Genomic DNA, 15,501 nt, shown 5'->3' on the forward strand with positions numbered 1-15,501 from the left:
TCTCATGTGTTTGTTACCCTTGAAGTCATCAGCAGTAGCACTTGTGCAGCTGATGAAATCAGTATGCCAATCCTTCCAAAAACTTGCTGAGTTTTTCAGCCATGCCAGCTACCAACTGTAAGGCTAGCTCTGGTATAGCTGCTGCATGGCAACCTTATTTAGGCATGCAGTAGTTCCAGACTTGATTTAGCTGTCCACTCCCTTCTGGCTGTGAAGAAGTACAGACAAGAGTAATTTAAAAAAAAAAATAAAATTGAAGTGGTTTGAATTTCAAGGGACTTTAAGGCACACAGGTTTTCTTACTTTCTCCAAGGAAACTTAGCACAGGACTTCAAATTTTATGTCTGTGTGAAAAATTTCCAGTGCTCTGCGTGTATGTGCTTGATACCTCTCAACAGCTAACCTTCTCTTCATTTGTAAAGCTATTAGGAGATCCGTTTCACCACTGTGTGACTGAGATTTGAGCATGTAGAGCCTCTGAACGTGTGAGGATGAGAGAGATGCGTGTATCAACACAAAGCGTAGACCACAGCGTAACCACCGTATTATTTCAGAACTCAGGTAACTTTTTACACAGAAGGGCAAGGACTGCAATGAGGTGCAAAGGTTATGGACTGTGCTTTCAGTTGTATTCCTTATAGCAGGCTTATGGCCAGTCTCACTCAGCTCCTGTACCAAGCTAAGCTGCCCAGGCAGAGGCAAGGGGGTGGCTGAGCTCCTGGGGGAGGCAAGGCTAGGGCTGCCCCCTGCCTGACACAGCTAGGCCCAAGCAGGGAAGAACTGTGTTATGATAATTCCAAATAAAAATCAAACCAAACAGTTTAGTAGTAGTAAGTTTATTGAAGTGTTCATTCAAAGTTCTGCACTCTACTGGCTACAGTTCATAACTTAAAGGCAAGAGACCAACACATCATGACAGGTCCCAACTGGAATATTACAAAACTCACATAATGGTGTAATTAAGTGGTACAATTGTTCAATCATTTTGGTCTTCATCCCAGTCTTTTTTTCCTGATGGAGGTTTAGGACCACCAGCTGGTTTCGCCATTATGATCTTGAAGATGATGAGAAAGTAGAAAAGAAAAGAAGTTAGACTCACTTTTCTCCCACCTCTAATTTATAGCCTTATGATGCTGACTGAAAACATTTCTTAAGTTATGCAGTTTCTGCTCTGAACTTGAACTCCCAGTCACTATTATCCATCTTACTGAAACACATCTTTTCTTGAAAATGGCAGAAGCTGAGCCCTCACATACAAAGTGCTTTTACCTTACTTTTGCATGCAAAATAAGTTAGTCTAATAAAATGTGAGTGCTTACATAAACTAAGCAGTGACTGCTTTACAGCTTGCCCTCAACACAAAGCAAAACTATCAGAGCTATTGAACTCCAGCCTAGATACACCCTTTAAAGCACAAGTCCCACCAGCAATGCTTTGTTACAGGCTTATTTTCTGCGCTTGTTCCAGTGGCAGATAAAACTAAAACCACACTCATCATCTCTTCAATGAAAGTTTAGTTAGAAAGAGTAAGATTTCATCGTTCACTGTGGCACAAATGAGATGGAAATAAGAAATCAGCACACATAAGACAGCAGTGTTACATGCCCTCAAGAAACAAGCAGATTTATCATGTGATTGTCAGTATGTTCACACATGCTTTAACACTCTGATGCTTCTCTGACAGAGCTTACTGATACTACTTGTCAGGCTCATCTCTCCAGTCATCCTTATCCCAATGTCCTTGTTGCTTAGGGACTTTTGGACCGCCTGCTGTTTTTGCCATAATAATCTACAGAAATTTTACATGCAAATACATTTTTGCTAGAATTCCACACAAGAAATAAACTTTTTTTTTTTTCCATTAAGATTATAAACATTTTCCTGAAGTGAGATTTTAATTTAAGAATCATATATGGGAAAAGGTTTTTTGTGATAATCCTTCTTCCTATAGAAGATTCCCTTGTAGGCATGAGTATCAACTGAATGTTAAAGGAACATGAAACAGCAACATTTGGTAGCTGAAACATCTCCACTCATATTCCAAAATATGAGCTCCTGAAGAAACCAATTCCTCAGTTTTTGAAAGTTAAAACAAACCAAGTTTTCCAACGTCAGATTTATATGCCTTGTGATCCCAGAACACTCTCACACATTGTATGAGTGTTCTGAACACTGAGTTATAGCAGAGGTTTCAGTTTAGCACCCAAAGTATTGTTAAGCTTACCTGATCCACTCGTAGGACAGTTACTGCTGCGTTTGTGGCCAGCTTGATACCCCAGGATTTTCCCAGGTATGTGTCTAGTATGCCAGCTTCTAACATATCCTTCACAGCAGCAGCTTCAGCCTTTCAAATAGGAGGAAAATCTTTTAAGTTTATACAGGCTTCTACTTGGTAAGTCATTAAGTTTGCAAGGTTACAATTTTCTTATCTTCTCTCTTCAGAAAATCTTCATTTCTAATCCATTACAGGAAGACAAAGTAATCACTAAACATTTATTGTATCTATCAAGTTAGTTCAGTATCTCGCTTTACCTCCTACAGGTGGTTACTACGCTACATCCAGTTTAATAGCTTGATGAATTAAAAAAAGCCATTAGCTGTAGAATGTGCAACACCAAGCTTCAAAGATTTCAATTCATCTTAAACTATTCAGTACCACTGATGGAAGTACTTTTAAATACAACCTTGTATTACTCAGCAGTAAGTAATGTGAGAAACTACTTACCTCAATATCAAATCCAACGTTTTTGTTGCCTTCCTGATGCATGGCATAAAGTTTGGATATGACTTCATTTGCCTTTACTCCAGAATTTTCTGCCAATGCTCGAGGAATGGCTTCAAATGCTTCAGCAAACTTCTTGATGGCGTATTGGTCAAGCCCAGGACAAGTCTAAAGTGAACACCACGCAGGCATTTTAAACAACAGTAATATAAGGGAGGTACTTCCTTCACATTTTTCTACTGATTTACATGTAGGTACATGTATATATGTATTTTTTTGTTTAATAGCATGTATATATATATATATATAAGAAAAAACATTGAACAAAAGAACATTTGTACCTCTCCATAAGATGTGATTTGCTTGGCCAATTCAATCTCTGTTGCACCACCTCCAGGAACAAGACGTTTGTCCTGTGAACAGACCATACCAAAACAGAAAGCATCACACCCATTTCTTAGCTTTTTTAGAACACTTTATCAAGAGACATTTACCAGAATTTAATCATTCCTTCCAAATATCCTTCAAGAAAAATAACAATGCAGGTTTTTTTGTTCTCTTCATATTTCAACTTATTTATTTGAAGTTATTTCAATTATTCATAAGCTGAGGGTTGAATTCCTCTGTTTTGTTTTGTTTTTCCCCCACCTTTTCTATTAAGTATTTGGGAAACAATAAGCATAAAACAAATCCTCTAAAACTAGGTTCAATACGTCAAGAGGTATCATAACAGTTTTGTTTTTTGTTTGAAAGAAAAAGCCAAGAAATTAATAAACCCTCTGGAAAACCAGTGTTCACTCAAGAACTTCTAAACAGAAAAATTATCAACGTAAGCCATAACTACAGACAGCCATAAATGTACAGTTTATGGGTGTTCCCATACTCAGTGTCCATATGCATGAATGCAGGACTTTAAGTGTCCAGACTTTTAGTCTTCCTGCATGCCATCTTCCGAGTAAATTTTCAAACATTTCCTTTCTCCTTCAAAAGGAAATTTACTCCACAAAAGCTGATCACAAAAAAAGCACTGAAGAATTAAGTTATAAAATGTGTCTGTGATACGTGGGGAAAACGTATCTTGTGACCCATGAATGAGAAAATTACAGTTCCTCCCACTTTTCAGAGACAAGAAAGGCCATCTGGCTTTTGTCCTCTCTGGTTTTGAAGGAACATTACAAGGGGCACACATAAAGAGGTCAAAGAGCATCTTCAAGGACTGAAAAAGTGAATTCAGTACAAACAGTGCTTTTAAATACATCATATTCATGAGAACGCTGGCAGCAGTCTTCTCTACACAGCGTTTTCAACCTAAAAAATGCTCCTGAACTGACAATGAAAGGAGCAGTTGATGCTTTCCTGAGAAACAAGCCCAAAGCAAACAGGTACCATGCCTCAAATGATCCACTGCTCAGTTTTGATAACAGAAACATTCTGGGTATTTACCCTTGTGAGCACTTTGAAAGTATTCACGCCATCATCCACTGCTCTCTCGATATCATCCATCAGATTGTCTGTAGATCCACGAATGAGTATAGTAGAAATAGCACCATCCTCCTTTTCTGTTAAGAGAGAGATGCTCATTACTGAACTAAGTTTTTAGATGAGAACACACGAGTACCATCCTTGTAGAAGAGCAGCATTAGAATGTCTACAGAAGATACATACCGTGCTTAAACACAACAACTTGCGTATCTCCAACCTCTGATAAATACACACTATTGCAGTGACCCATTTCTTCTAGAGTAGGGGGAGTCTGGAAAGAAAAAACAAAGGTCAGGAGATGAACGTTTCCAACAACGCTCTCCTATCTGCTCCTCATTTTTGAAAATTCCATACCAGTCTGGGTAGGGCTGTTGCACCAACAGTTTTGCACAGTCTTCTCAGATCCCATTTTGAGTTCAACCTTTCAGAAACAAAAGCAGTCTTGTTTACAGCCTTCCAGAACAAACGCTAACACAGACGAGCAAGTATTCTCCCCTTAACTTGACAGCATTTTGTCAACTGTGACATCCATCAAAATTTACTCCATCAAGTAAAAGAGATTCTATATAATGGCTCTTTTAAGAGTTTGAAAACAAAGAATCCAAATACATGGAAATTACTAATCTCCTACTGCAGTTGATTTTTCCAACACATCAACCTGTCATGCAAGAAATGGCAGTATCATGCTCTACTTCCAGAAGTTAAGAATGTTGAGACACCATCAATGAAGTTAGTTTTCAGCAACTTATCTAGGTAAGACATAAAAGGTGCTATCAAGAGATTTGTCTTTATGTTTTGCAGGATGTATTTTAAGCAGATCTAAGATCCAAAGAAGCAGCTGAGAAGTATTAAGAATTAGTTTTTCCATTCATCAACGTAACAGCGATGCACAGAGATGCATCTTGCCATTGCTAAGGTTTCACACGACGACTGACCAGGAAGAACCCTCATGAACCTCAAGAACCCTCATACACATTTGTGGATACATCTGTCTTCTAAATAAAAAAAATCAGTTGATTTGTAAAAGACCTTAAGACAGAGAAACAGTACCATACCTACACTAATTAGTACCCAGTTAGTTACCACATAGAGGTGAAATACTGTCAAGAAACATAAGCTAGGAAACCACCTGTCTGCATCTCAGGTTTTTACCTACTAGAAAAACTGCCTGCAGTACTTTGCACTGTAAGTAATCTGAAAGGCAAGAGACAATATGCCAAGTGCATTTCATAAGACATTTGCTCTGCCAGATTTATGTCTTCTAGCACTTACCTGACTACCATAAGATTGTATTTGTTGGCATAATGAAGTGCCATGTCTGCCACTTTGCCACCTGTTACAACTACATTTGCGCCGCTATCAGCAATAGCTTTGACTTGCAAATCCATTAGGTTTTCTTCTCCCTTGCTGAAATTCATCAGCTCTTCAGCATTCTTTATGAGTACGGTGCCCTAGTAAAACACATACACACATCAGTTCAGTGTCAAATAAAAAACCCTAAATTTTAGATAAATCACTGTCTCCCAACCAATCCATAAACCTCAAATCTGCCTACTGAATCACACTGACACTTCCCAGGCAAAATGTATTAAAATAATAATTAAAAAAAACCATGAGATCCACCCACACCATCAAAAACCCTACGTAACAAAATTAGGTTCAGAAGTTTTCTATGAACTTTTTTAGACTAATGAACTCAGTCTTAACAAATATATCTTAATCACCAAGTGTCAAAAATATTTATAGATAAGTCTAAAAATAAGAGGCTAAGAGCCACTAATAAGTATATGTAGATACAGAATTTATTTTGAGCTTCTACATACCTTAGTTTCAGTTATCATACCATCAAAAGGGCAGGAATACACAGCTATTTTTGCATCTTTGACAGAAGTAACATCTCCTTCAGTTTCCTTTTTAAAAACCATGCCATGTAGCACTGATGAAGCAGAGACACCGGCACCCTGGTAGAAAAGGGATGGAACAGAAGGAAAGTCCCATCACTCATCATTTCATTTACTGTCAGAAAGTTGCACTACACTTTCCAAAAGCAGTCCCCCATTTACTTGAACCTACCAATCCCCACTGTCACACAAACAGAAGACTTAAGAAAAAAATGAAAAGGGGAAAATCTTTGCTCCAATTCTACATAATCTACTGAGGCCTAAAGCCCCACTTAGAAATAAACCTTAAGATTATATCGCTACATTTCTGCCAGTCTGCACCTCAGCCTATCCACATGAATTCAGTGGAGGTTCAGCTTGGATGTTAGGAACAATTTCTCCTCAGCAAGAGCAGTGCTGCAGTGGCACAGGCTGCCCAGGGAGGTGTTGCAGTCACCGTCCCTGAGGTGTTCAGGAGCCGTGTGGATGTGGCACTGAGGGACGTGAGCAGTGCGCGTGGGGGGGGTGGGCTGGTGGTTGGACTGGGGGATCTGCGAGGTCTTTTCCAGCCTTAATGATTCTACGCTTCTACTCCAAAGCAGCAGTCCCTCTAGATAATTAACATATCTGATTTAATGCAAGTTTTACTATTTCTATTCCTGGAATTAGCTGCTGGGCAGTAAACAAGGAATGTGGAGACCAATTTCCTAAAACTTATCACACATTCCCCAGCACAACAGAGATTAGAGCAGTAGAGGCACTTTTCAAAAATTGAAAGGTCTAAAAATTATGTCCTTTCCTTAAACTTCTTAGCTTACAGTGTATCTATATTCAACTTACCACAATCTTGCACACTCTGATATTATCAACATTGAAATGACCAGAATCAGGCAGAATAGAAACTGTTTAAAGGAGAAAAAAAAACGTGTTGCTTAATGAATAAGATTACGATACCTAGAGCTTTCCCCAAAATACTAGAATTCTATGGTTTGAACTGCCTAATTAATTTAAGGTGGTTATATTTCCTGCTTTTTAAATTCTTTTTAAAATGCAGCAGTAATCAGAAAGCAATATTACTTTAACTGAACATTCTGAATGAGGTCCAATATCCATTTAGAAACTTATGTTTGAGTGAAGCCTGACCCAGGGTATTTTTAGAAAGCACTTCAACTGCATGTTTTACTTTGAAGTCTAAAAGGAGAAACCAACAGCTTAATACAACTACAGTCTTCCTTTCATTGTTCTGAGGCTGAGAGTAGAAACAGCTTATCTGAAGTGTAGCATATTCCCTTAATGTCAAGAAAGACTACACAAGATGGATAGAAAGGCAGAAGTAGTGAGCAATTTCTAAGTTTAGTAGAAAGTACAGGGCTTTTCTGAGCCACCGTGTCAAGGAAGAGTTCAACATGAGAAACATACTGATTTCAGAGGCTACTGCATTTCATTAACTTAACCTAGTAAACCAAACAGGCCGTGAAGAACCACAAGGAAACGCACTCCATTTTTCAGATGCACTTACCACAGGCCTGAGCAATAAGCTTCGACAGAAAACTTTCATTGCCATACTGTTTGCTCATTACTGAAGTATGCAACAAAGATGCCACCTCATCAACATCTCTAAGGTTCTTTGCAGAACAGCACACCAGATCTGGAAGAATTTCTAGAGCTTTCTTGCACGCTTTTTCATATCCTTCAATCACCTGTGCAACAACAGCAAATATTTACTGCTTTACCTCATTATGCATTCATACTGCCTATGTTTCCTTCCAAAAGTCCACTATAACGTACAGATAAAAAAGCTTGCCAGGGAAACAAGGAATCACCAGCAGCAATCAATACACTTCTAACTAAAACTCGATTCAGATGAAGTATGCTATTCACAGCTCTATGACTCGAGAACACCGAGCAGCTGCAATCTGAATATCTCAGGATACATGAACTGTATTAACAACGTAACTTGCCTCTGAGACTGATAATCCCATCCTCAGAAGGTCTTCTGCTAACTCCAGAAGGACTCCAGCAAAAACAAGGACAAAGTTAGTTCCATCTCCAACTTCTTGTTCTTGCATGTGGGAAGCCATCACAAGCATTTTTGCAGCAGGATGCTGGACCTTTAAAAGAAGGTGCACATCACTGTCATTAACACCAGTAACAATACTGGTTTGAAGAAACTACAGTTGACAAAGCTTCTTGTTAATTATTCTAGAATTTCTATCTAAGAGAAAAACTCAGTGCAAGTATCATTTCTAGCACGCATTTGACAGCAAAAGAAAAAAGTTGTACATCAGCCTTTCTATATTTTTTTCTTTTACTTTACTTAGAAGTGGGTGCTGTCCAGCTTCATACATCCAATTATCATGTTCCAAGCAAACAGAAGATGGCAACCACCAACACCACCAGATTAACACAGTGGCTATTTCACTCAGAGTTTTCCAAACACTGTATTGTCTAAACATACTCTTCTCTAAATGCCCCATGGCTTTTGGTGTTCAAGACGCACTTGGATAACATCCCCAACATCATCATCTCATTTTTGCTTGGTCCTGAAGCGGTCAAGCAGTCGGATTCTCATCTCTGAAGGTCTCTTCCAACTGACTCACTCTAAGAGAACTCACCTCCAACTCTCTCAAGATAGTAGCAGCATCATTTGTAACAAAAAGCTTCTCCAGATGGTTGATTACCATTTTGTTCATTCCTAGGGGGGAAAAAACAAAACAAAAAGTATTCATTAGGCAATTGTTGCATTGTACAGAAATACAGTTTCCGTAGCTTTCCAGTTCATCTGACGCATTAAAACATGAGCTCTATTTATAACTTCAGATTCTTATGTACTTTTGTCAAATAACACTTGGGAATGCATTACATTATCAGAACTCATTATTTCTGAACAAGCAGTTTTCTTTTCAGAAATACTGGTGCATAATTTAACACTGGAGAACACTGCTGTTGTGGCGTATCTGTCAGAAAATTGTAAGGTTACATTAATCATGACTACCATGTTACCACCTCTAAGTTCTGTAAGTCTTCCATTTGGCAATCAGACAGCAAAGAGGACAAAATAACTGCAGCATAACAGGCACAAAAACCTCAGCCATAAGGCAGGTACATACTGCATAACTTAAGAACTAACCAGACACAACAAATGTATCTGGAGTTCTACAGCAAGTCCAACAAGTTTTCCCAAGAAACAATTAACTGCCTCTTCGTCAAGGCAAGATTAGCCTTCAGACACGTAATTTTGCTCAAAATAACTACTGCAGCTTCTGGATTTACTTACCATTGGGTCCATAAGCTGTACGGGTGGTTTGAGCAAGTTCTTTGCATGCCTGGATGTTCCTGTAGACAGCTTCCTCTAGTCCTGAGTAATGCTAAAAACAAATGAAATAAACTGCTCAGAACTACTCACTTCCCAAAGAAGCAGTAATAATCCAGCAAGTTCACAAAACTTTCTGATAGAGTCGATACTTCACAAGAAGTTTAAACAAAACCTAAACTTTACCCAAAGACAATGAGGCAAGAGATTGCATGTGCTCCTACTCAACTCAGTATGACATGATTTTTTTTATAGTTTTATATCTAAACTCCTCTAAAAAAAAAAAAATAAAAAATCATAGAATCATTTGAGTTGGAAGGGAACTTTAAAAGCCACCTGATTCAAATCCCCTGCAATAAGCAGGGACACACACAGGTACATCAGGTGCTCAGAGCCCCATCCAGCCTGACTTTGAACGTCTCCAGGGATGGAGCATCCACCACCTCTCCGGGCAACCTGTTGCAGTGCTTCACCACCCTTATAGTAAAAAAAGCTTCTTCATTACATTCAATCTCAATCTCTCCTCTTTTAGTTCAAAACTATTTCCCCTGTCTCTTTTCTTATAGCCCCTCTTTATATGTCAAAAGGGTACTAAACAAAATATTAATGGCATACCAAATGGATATAGAAAATAACAAAAGAGCAGCTTGGATAAAGAAGGGAGAACCAGGGACATGCAACAAAGGGTTCTGCTTCTTTATGCACAACTCCACATCACAAAATCATTTAACTCAGTTTTATATTCAAATGAATGGCTTAAAAACTTAAGAGTAGACAGTCTGCACATTTATTTAATTTGGTGACTTAATTTAACACACTGGAGTGTGTATGCTCATGCACCAAGTGACATGGTTTAGTCATGAGACTTGGGTCAGGCTGACGGTTGGTCTACACGATCTTCAATCTTCTTCCAGTCTAAATGATTTTATGATTCAGAAAATATTGGTGTTTGAGAAGCTGATCAGCCTGGCTCCAGTTTGGAAAAAGGAATCTCCTGAAAGGGCCTTATTTGTGAACCAGGTAAGCCATAGTTTATGCCTCCCAGGAGGAGAGCCATAGAACAGTTTGGTTGGAAGGGACCTTTAAGATCACCTAGTTCCAACCCCCTCCTATAGGCAGGATATCTCCATCTGGACCAGGTTGCTCAAAGCCTCATCCAGCCTGGCCTTGCATGCCTCCAGGGAGGGAGCATCCACAACATCTCTGGGCAACCAATGTCTGTTCCAGTGTCTCACCACCATCACAGTAAATAATTTCTTCCTAACATCTAGTCTAAATCTACCCTTTTCCAGTTTAAAACCATTTCCACTCATCCTGTTGCTACATGCCCTTATAAAAAGCCCTCCCCAGCTTTCCTGTAGGCTCCCTTCAGGTACCGGAAGGCCACTATAAGCATGCAGCTCCCTAAGAATCTCTCTTTAAATGCAAAACAAGCACCTCAGAACGCATCCTCTTCATTCGGTAGAACACAGCTCTCCCTATGGCTGGTCTTTTTTTCTTTTAGAGCACCAGCATCTATGGCACTCTGCTCTCCCCCACCCCTGAAAGAAGCCATTCCTTGCCCTCAAAGAAACCTCCGGAAAAAAAGGAGAAAAAAAAAAAAAAAGAAAGAAAAATAGGGCTGAGCTGCTTAGCTTCGCTATCCGTTCTATTCAGTAGCAGCGAGCAAAGCTCCCCTCCTTTCTTCCACCTACAAGAAAAATAAGCTGCTTGCTTTCTATCCCATCTTTCGGTAGCACTGGCTCTATCTCCGACTGCAGAGCCTTCTAGAAGGCCGTCCCAGCACGCAGCCACACAGGGCCAGGCCGCCCTCCCGGCGCCCACTGTCCGAGAGGAGTAGCCGGGAACCCAGGCCGCGCCGGGCCGCGTGGAGCCGCCAGGCCTTCCAGAACCTTCCCTGCCCGCCGCGCTGAAACGCCCCGCAGCCCGCTCACAGCGCAGCGGGAGGGGGAACGGAGGAAGGAGTCCGGGAAGCGCGCGCACTGCCCGGCGCCGCTCTCACCTTCGCTCCCTCTTTGAGCATCTGGGCGAAGCCCGGGGCCTTAGGGACGTGCAGCGCCATGGCTCCGCTCTGCTCGCGCCGCGCCTCAGGATGCCGGGATTGGCAGCGCGCATGCGCGGTGAGCGAGGCGGAGCCGCAGGCACAGCCAGTCGCTGCCGGGGAGCTCGAGCGCGCGTTCCCGCTTCTCCTCAGCGCGGCGAGGGGCGGCGCTCGGGCTGCGGTCTCGGGATGGGAAAGATCTTTGAGGTCATCGAGTCCGACCGGCTACGTAACGGCCGAGGCTGCTGTTACACCGTGTCTCTAAGCGCTATGCCCGCACCTGCAGCGATGGGGTCTCTACTGCTTTCTTGGGCAGCCTGTTCTCATGTCGTTCCCATGAAGAACTTTTTCCTCATATCCAGTGTAAACCTTCCCTTGTGCAACTTGAGGCCATTTCCTCCCTTGTCAACAACACCGTCCTCCTTGCTGCAACCTCTTTTCAGGTGGCTGTGGAGAGCTATGAAGTCTCCCCTCAGCCTTTTCCTCTCCAGACAAAACAGCTCCAGTTCCCTCAGCTGTTCCTCATAACTCTGGTTTTCTGCGCCATCTTATTTTCTCTGCACAGCACAGCCGAACAACTCGACACCCTATTTGTAGAGAACAGCCCACAACTAAGCGCAGCACTCAAGGTGCAGTCTCGCCATTGCTCAGTGCTTCCTTAGTCCTGCTGCCCATACTATTTGTGATACAAGCTAGAATGCCATTGACCTTGTTGGCCACCTGGGCACGCTGCTGACTCATGTTCAGCTGGCTGCTGATGAGCATTCCCAGGTCCTTTTCTGCTGTCAACCCGATTGCATGGAGTTGTTATGACACAGGTGCCACACTTGGCATTTAACTATATAATTGGACATTGCCCATCAATCCAGCCCATCCATATTCCTCTGCAGAGCCTAGGAAGCAGATCAACACTCCTACCCAAACTTACAGAGGGTGTACTTCATCCCCTCACCAATATCACTGATAAAGATGTTAAAGGAAACTGGCCCTAATACTGAGCCCTGGAGAACACCACCTGTGACCACTGTCTAATGGATTTAACTCCATTCACAACAACTCTTTGGACCCATCCACCCAGCCAGTTCTTTACCTAAAGAATAGTACTTCCATGCAAGCTGCGAATGGGCAGTTTCTCCAGGAGATGGTAGAAAAAGTGGAAAACACACCTTGTCAAAGAAGGGAAATAATATTGCTGAATTTAGGGCACACAGTCATTAAGCCTGTAACCCAGCAGGGACTGAGTTCCTTCATCTCTGCACCGTACGTAGACCATATACAGGTTAATGAAATCACTTAAGATGTCATGTTTAAACATCCGCAAGAGGACATACTTGGTTTAGTTTTACCACCCTATAATTCTTAAAATGTCATCAGTTTTGACTTATCATGACATTGCAATAAGGAGTGGGAATGGAAAGAAAAAATAAAGCACTCCATGAATCAGCTTCAGAAGTGTGTGTGAACTTTTGCTAGAAGTCATCATAGGATTTATCATAGAATCATAAAATCATGAAGGTTGGAAAAGACCCCTAAGATCCCCCAGTGCAACCACCAGCCCACCCCCCCATGCCCACTGCCCACGTCCCTCAGTGCCACATCCACACGGCTCCTGAACACCTCAGGGACGGTGACTGCACCACCTCCCTGGGCAGCCTGTGCCACTGCCTCACTGCTCTTACTCAGAAGAAATTGTTCCTAGTATCTGACCTATAACTCCTCTGGTGCAACTTCAAGCCAGTAGAGGGAACCAATCCCACCCTGTCTATTGCAGTCAAGGTGTGTGGGTGCTGCGAAAGGAAGTGCTCATACCTGGCATAATGGGTGCAACCCCACTTAACTCTCTCTTTTCCCTTCCAATATATCTGCATCACAGGGCAGCTTAGGAATAAGGAAATTCCAGTCTTGTACTACAGATGAGTTTGCATTTTATAAAGCAACATATGTAATCTTTTCATAGCCTTGGAGGAGACACTTCTAAGTCAATGCAGATGACTTTTCATAGTCATGAGCATGAAATCAGGGGTCTTAATAGTTGAATGCTTCTACTTAGAGATATCCATTTTATTGCACAGACTGAGAAGAGATCAGGTGGTTAGACTGCTAATCAGTAACTCACAGAATGATTTTCAGTTCTCTGTAACATCCAGCATGACCTTCAGACAAGTCTCAATTGATTCATCAACTCTTACATTTTTTTTTTCATTTTTTTACCGTATGTTTTACATGTTCTAAGCTATCATCTGGACCTGCCTCATTATTGCAGGACTTATACGAGTACATTTTTTTTCCCAGGTAGGAAACATAATAGTTAAATGTTGAAATGCTTCCTGAATATTTTGCAGATTTCAGCCAGGAGCCCTGTGGCTGTTCTCCTGCAGGGTCTGATCACTTTCCAGCACTACATCATTCAAGGTGGAGTGCCAAGCTGGACTTAAAATGTCCATCCCCAAACACTACTGATTTGTACTAAAAATATTTCTGAGCTCATTTATATACATTGCTGTTATTATCCGTGCTTGATTTAAGCCAAGATAGACAATAGAAGATTCAATGTAATAGTGTTTATGGTGTTAAAGAAAAGGGATTTTACTATTTAAAATACTTCTCAAAGTGATATCCATTATAACCTTTCTAAAACAAGAAATAAGTTACCTTTATATATATAATATATATATGTTTATATATAGTTATCCTTTCATAACTTCTTTTCATAACACCACTGTCTGATTTTTAAGGAACGACCTCTCCAAGGCACATGGTTTCTTACAAACTTGGGAAGCATTAGCTCAGAAATTAAGTTGGGTTATTACTGTCTGAGAATGTAGAGAGATACTTTGTGAGCAGTCATCCTACTAAGAAGGTGACATTCTCTGAGTCTTCAATAATTAAAACGCTGTTATTTAATTAGTCTCTCCTAATTTTCTCTCAGAAGACATCATTAGGGTGAGCATTCTCAGTGCATGCAGCATGAAAACATCAACCAGTCTGTTACCCTCAACAGCTAAGAATCCAGAGCTTGATTGTCACGGAAAACCTGTGCATTGATTCTAGAGCTGCCTTTTGAGAGGTGAAATACAAATTCAATCTGAGATTTCACTGTTAAATAAACAAATATTAAAAAAAAGAGAAAACCTTAAAAAAAAGGACATAGCAAATGAAAAAGTTTATTATTCAAACATTTTATTTCCAGAAATATCTGTCTATGAGCTATCAGCTTATGAACTTGTAACTAGGTGCTGCTGTCCCCACTGTCTGCTGTGGGTCCCATGCTATGGTCCATCTACCCTGCCAGAGCTGCAGGAGTATATTGGGCACTGCGGGGCTGCCCAGGGCCACCCTGTTAGGCAGTGTCAGCATGGCCATGGCAAAATGGGGCACGGTGGGGCAGACCAAGGAACCAGCCACTCTGGTGCCTATGGGTGCTGGGGAAGCTCCTGCTGTGCTGGGCCAGGTGTAAAAGTGTATGCCATGAAGAGCAGAGCACTGCAAGGTGGAGGAGCAGAAATGCCACTCTCTGCATGCCTGCTGCAGGATCTGCTGGCTGCAGGCTCCTTTCCAGCCCAGCAACCACTCCTTGCACAGGCTGGGCACCTGAGCTGCTCCTCAGAGGGCTCTCATTCAGCTCTTCCTGCAGGAGAGGAGCAGCCACATCTCTTCTTGTCAGGGTAGCTGTGTGCTTGCAGTGCTTCAGCTGCTGCAGGTAATCTCTCTTGAAGCAAAGGGTGTACTAGAAGAATAACTGAAAATATATAGGAGAAGAGTTACTTGTGAGCAGTTTGGGACTGAAAGACAGCAATGCACGGGAACTAAGGCTTTTAATTGCTGAAATGGGTATTAAAGTATCTGTCATCAGTTCAAACCTAGAGCTTAGGCTGACTAAGATATGTTGCAAATGCATTGAAAGAAATAGACTCATCACATCCTCATTTATTTATCTTTCCGTTCCACAGATCCAGACTCATTGGCTGTAACCCAAATATATTTTATTCACACTTCTATTACTCAGCAGTGCTACCTCTAAAGTATCTGCAAAGGCAGAGAAAGAAATCAGGATACAAACATT

General features: G+C 41.3%; 1 protein-coding gene across 2 annotated transcripts; it reads right to left on the bottom strand.

Annotated features, from left to right (window-relative positions):
• Window positions 1-826: 826 nt before the first annotated feature.
• On the bottom strand, window positions 827-11,547 carry CCT8 (chaperonin containing TCP1 subunit 8). 2 transcript variants are annotated; one of them, XM_048934156.1, is made up of 16 exons: window positions 11,400-11,547; window positions 9,362-9,452; window positions 8,700-8,779; window positions 8,046-8,195; window positions 7,604-7,784; window positions 6,925-6,986; window positions 6,028-6,165; window positions 5,477-5,655; window positions 4,559-4,625; window positions 4,388-4,475; window positions 4,166-4,281; window positions 3,064-3,135; window positions 2,726-2,890; window positions 2,225-2,344; window positions 1,692-1,789; window positions 827-1,054 (listed from the first exon to the last, which is right to left on the bottom strand). In XM_048934156.1, the coding sequence occupies exons 1-15, from the start codon at window positions 11,457-11,459 to the stop codon at window positions 1,697-1,699; spliced, it is 1,662 nt and encodes a 553-aa protein (XP_048790113.1). In that variant the 5' UTR covers window positions 11,460-11,547; the 3' UTR covers window positions 827-1,054; window positions 1,692-1,696. The 2 variants fall into 2 exon arrangements, with proteins under 2 accessions (XP_048790113.1, XP_048790114.1); XM_048934157.1 differs by lacking the exon at window positions 1,692-1,789 and having other exon boundaries at window positions 11,400-11,543.
• Between the last annotated feature and the right edge of the window lie 3,954 nt (window positions 11,548-15,501).

This window comes from Lagopus muta, chromosome 1, assembly GCF_023343835.1.
Source record: "Lagopus muta isolate bLagMut1 chromosome 1, bLagMut1 primary, whole genome shotgun sequence".
Classification (NCBI taxonomy): Eukaryota; Metazoa; Chordata; class Aves; order Galliformes; family Phasianidae; genus Lagopus; species Lagopus muta.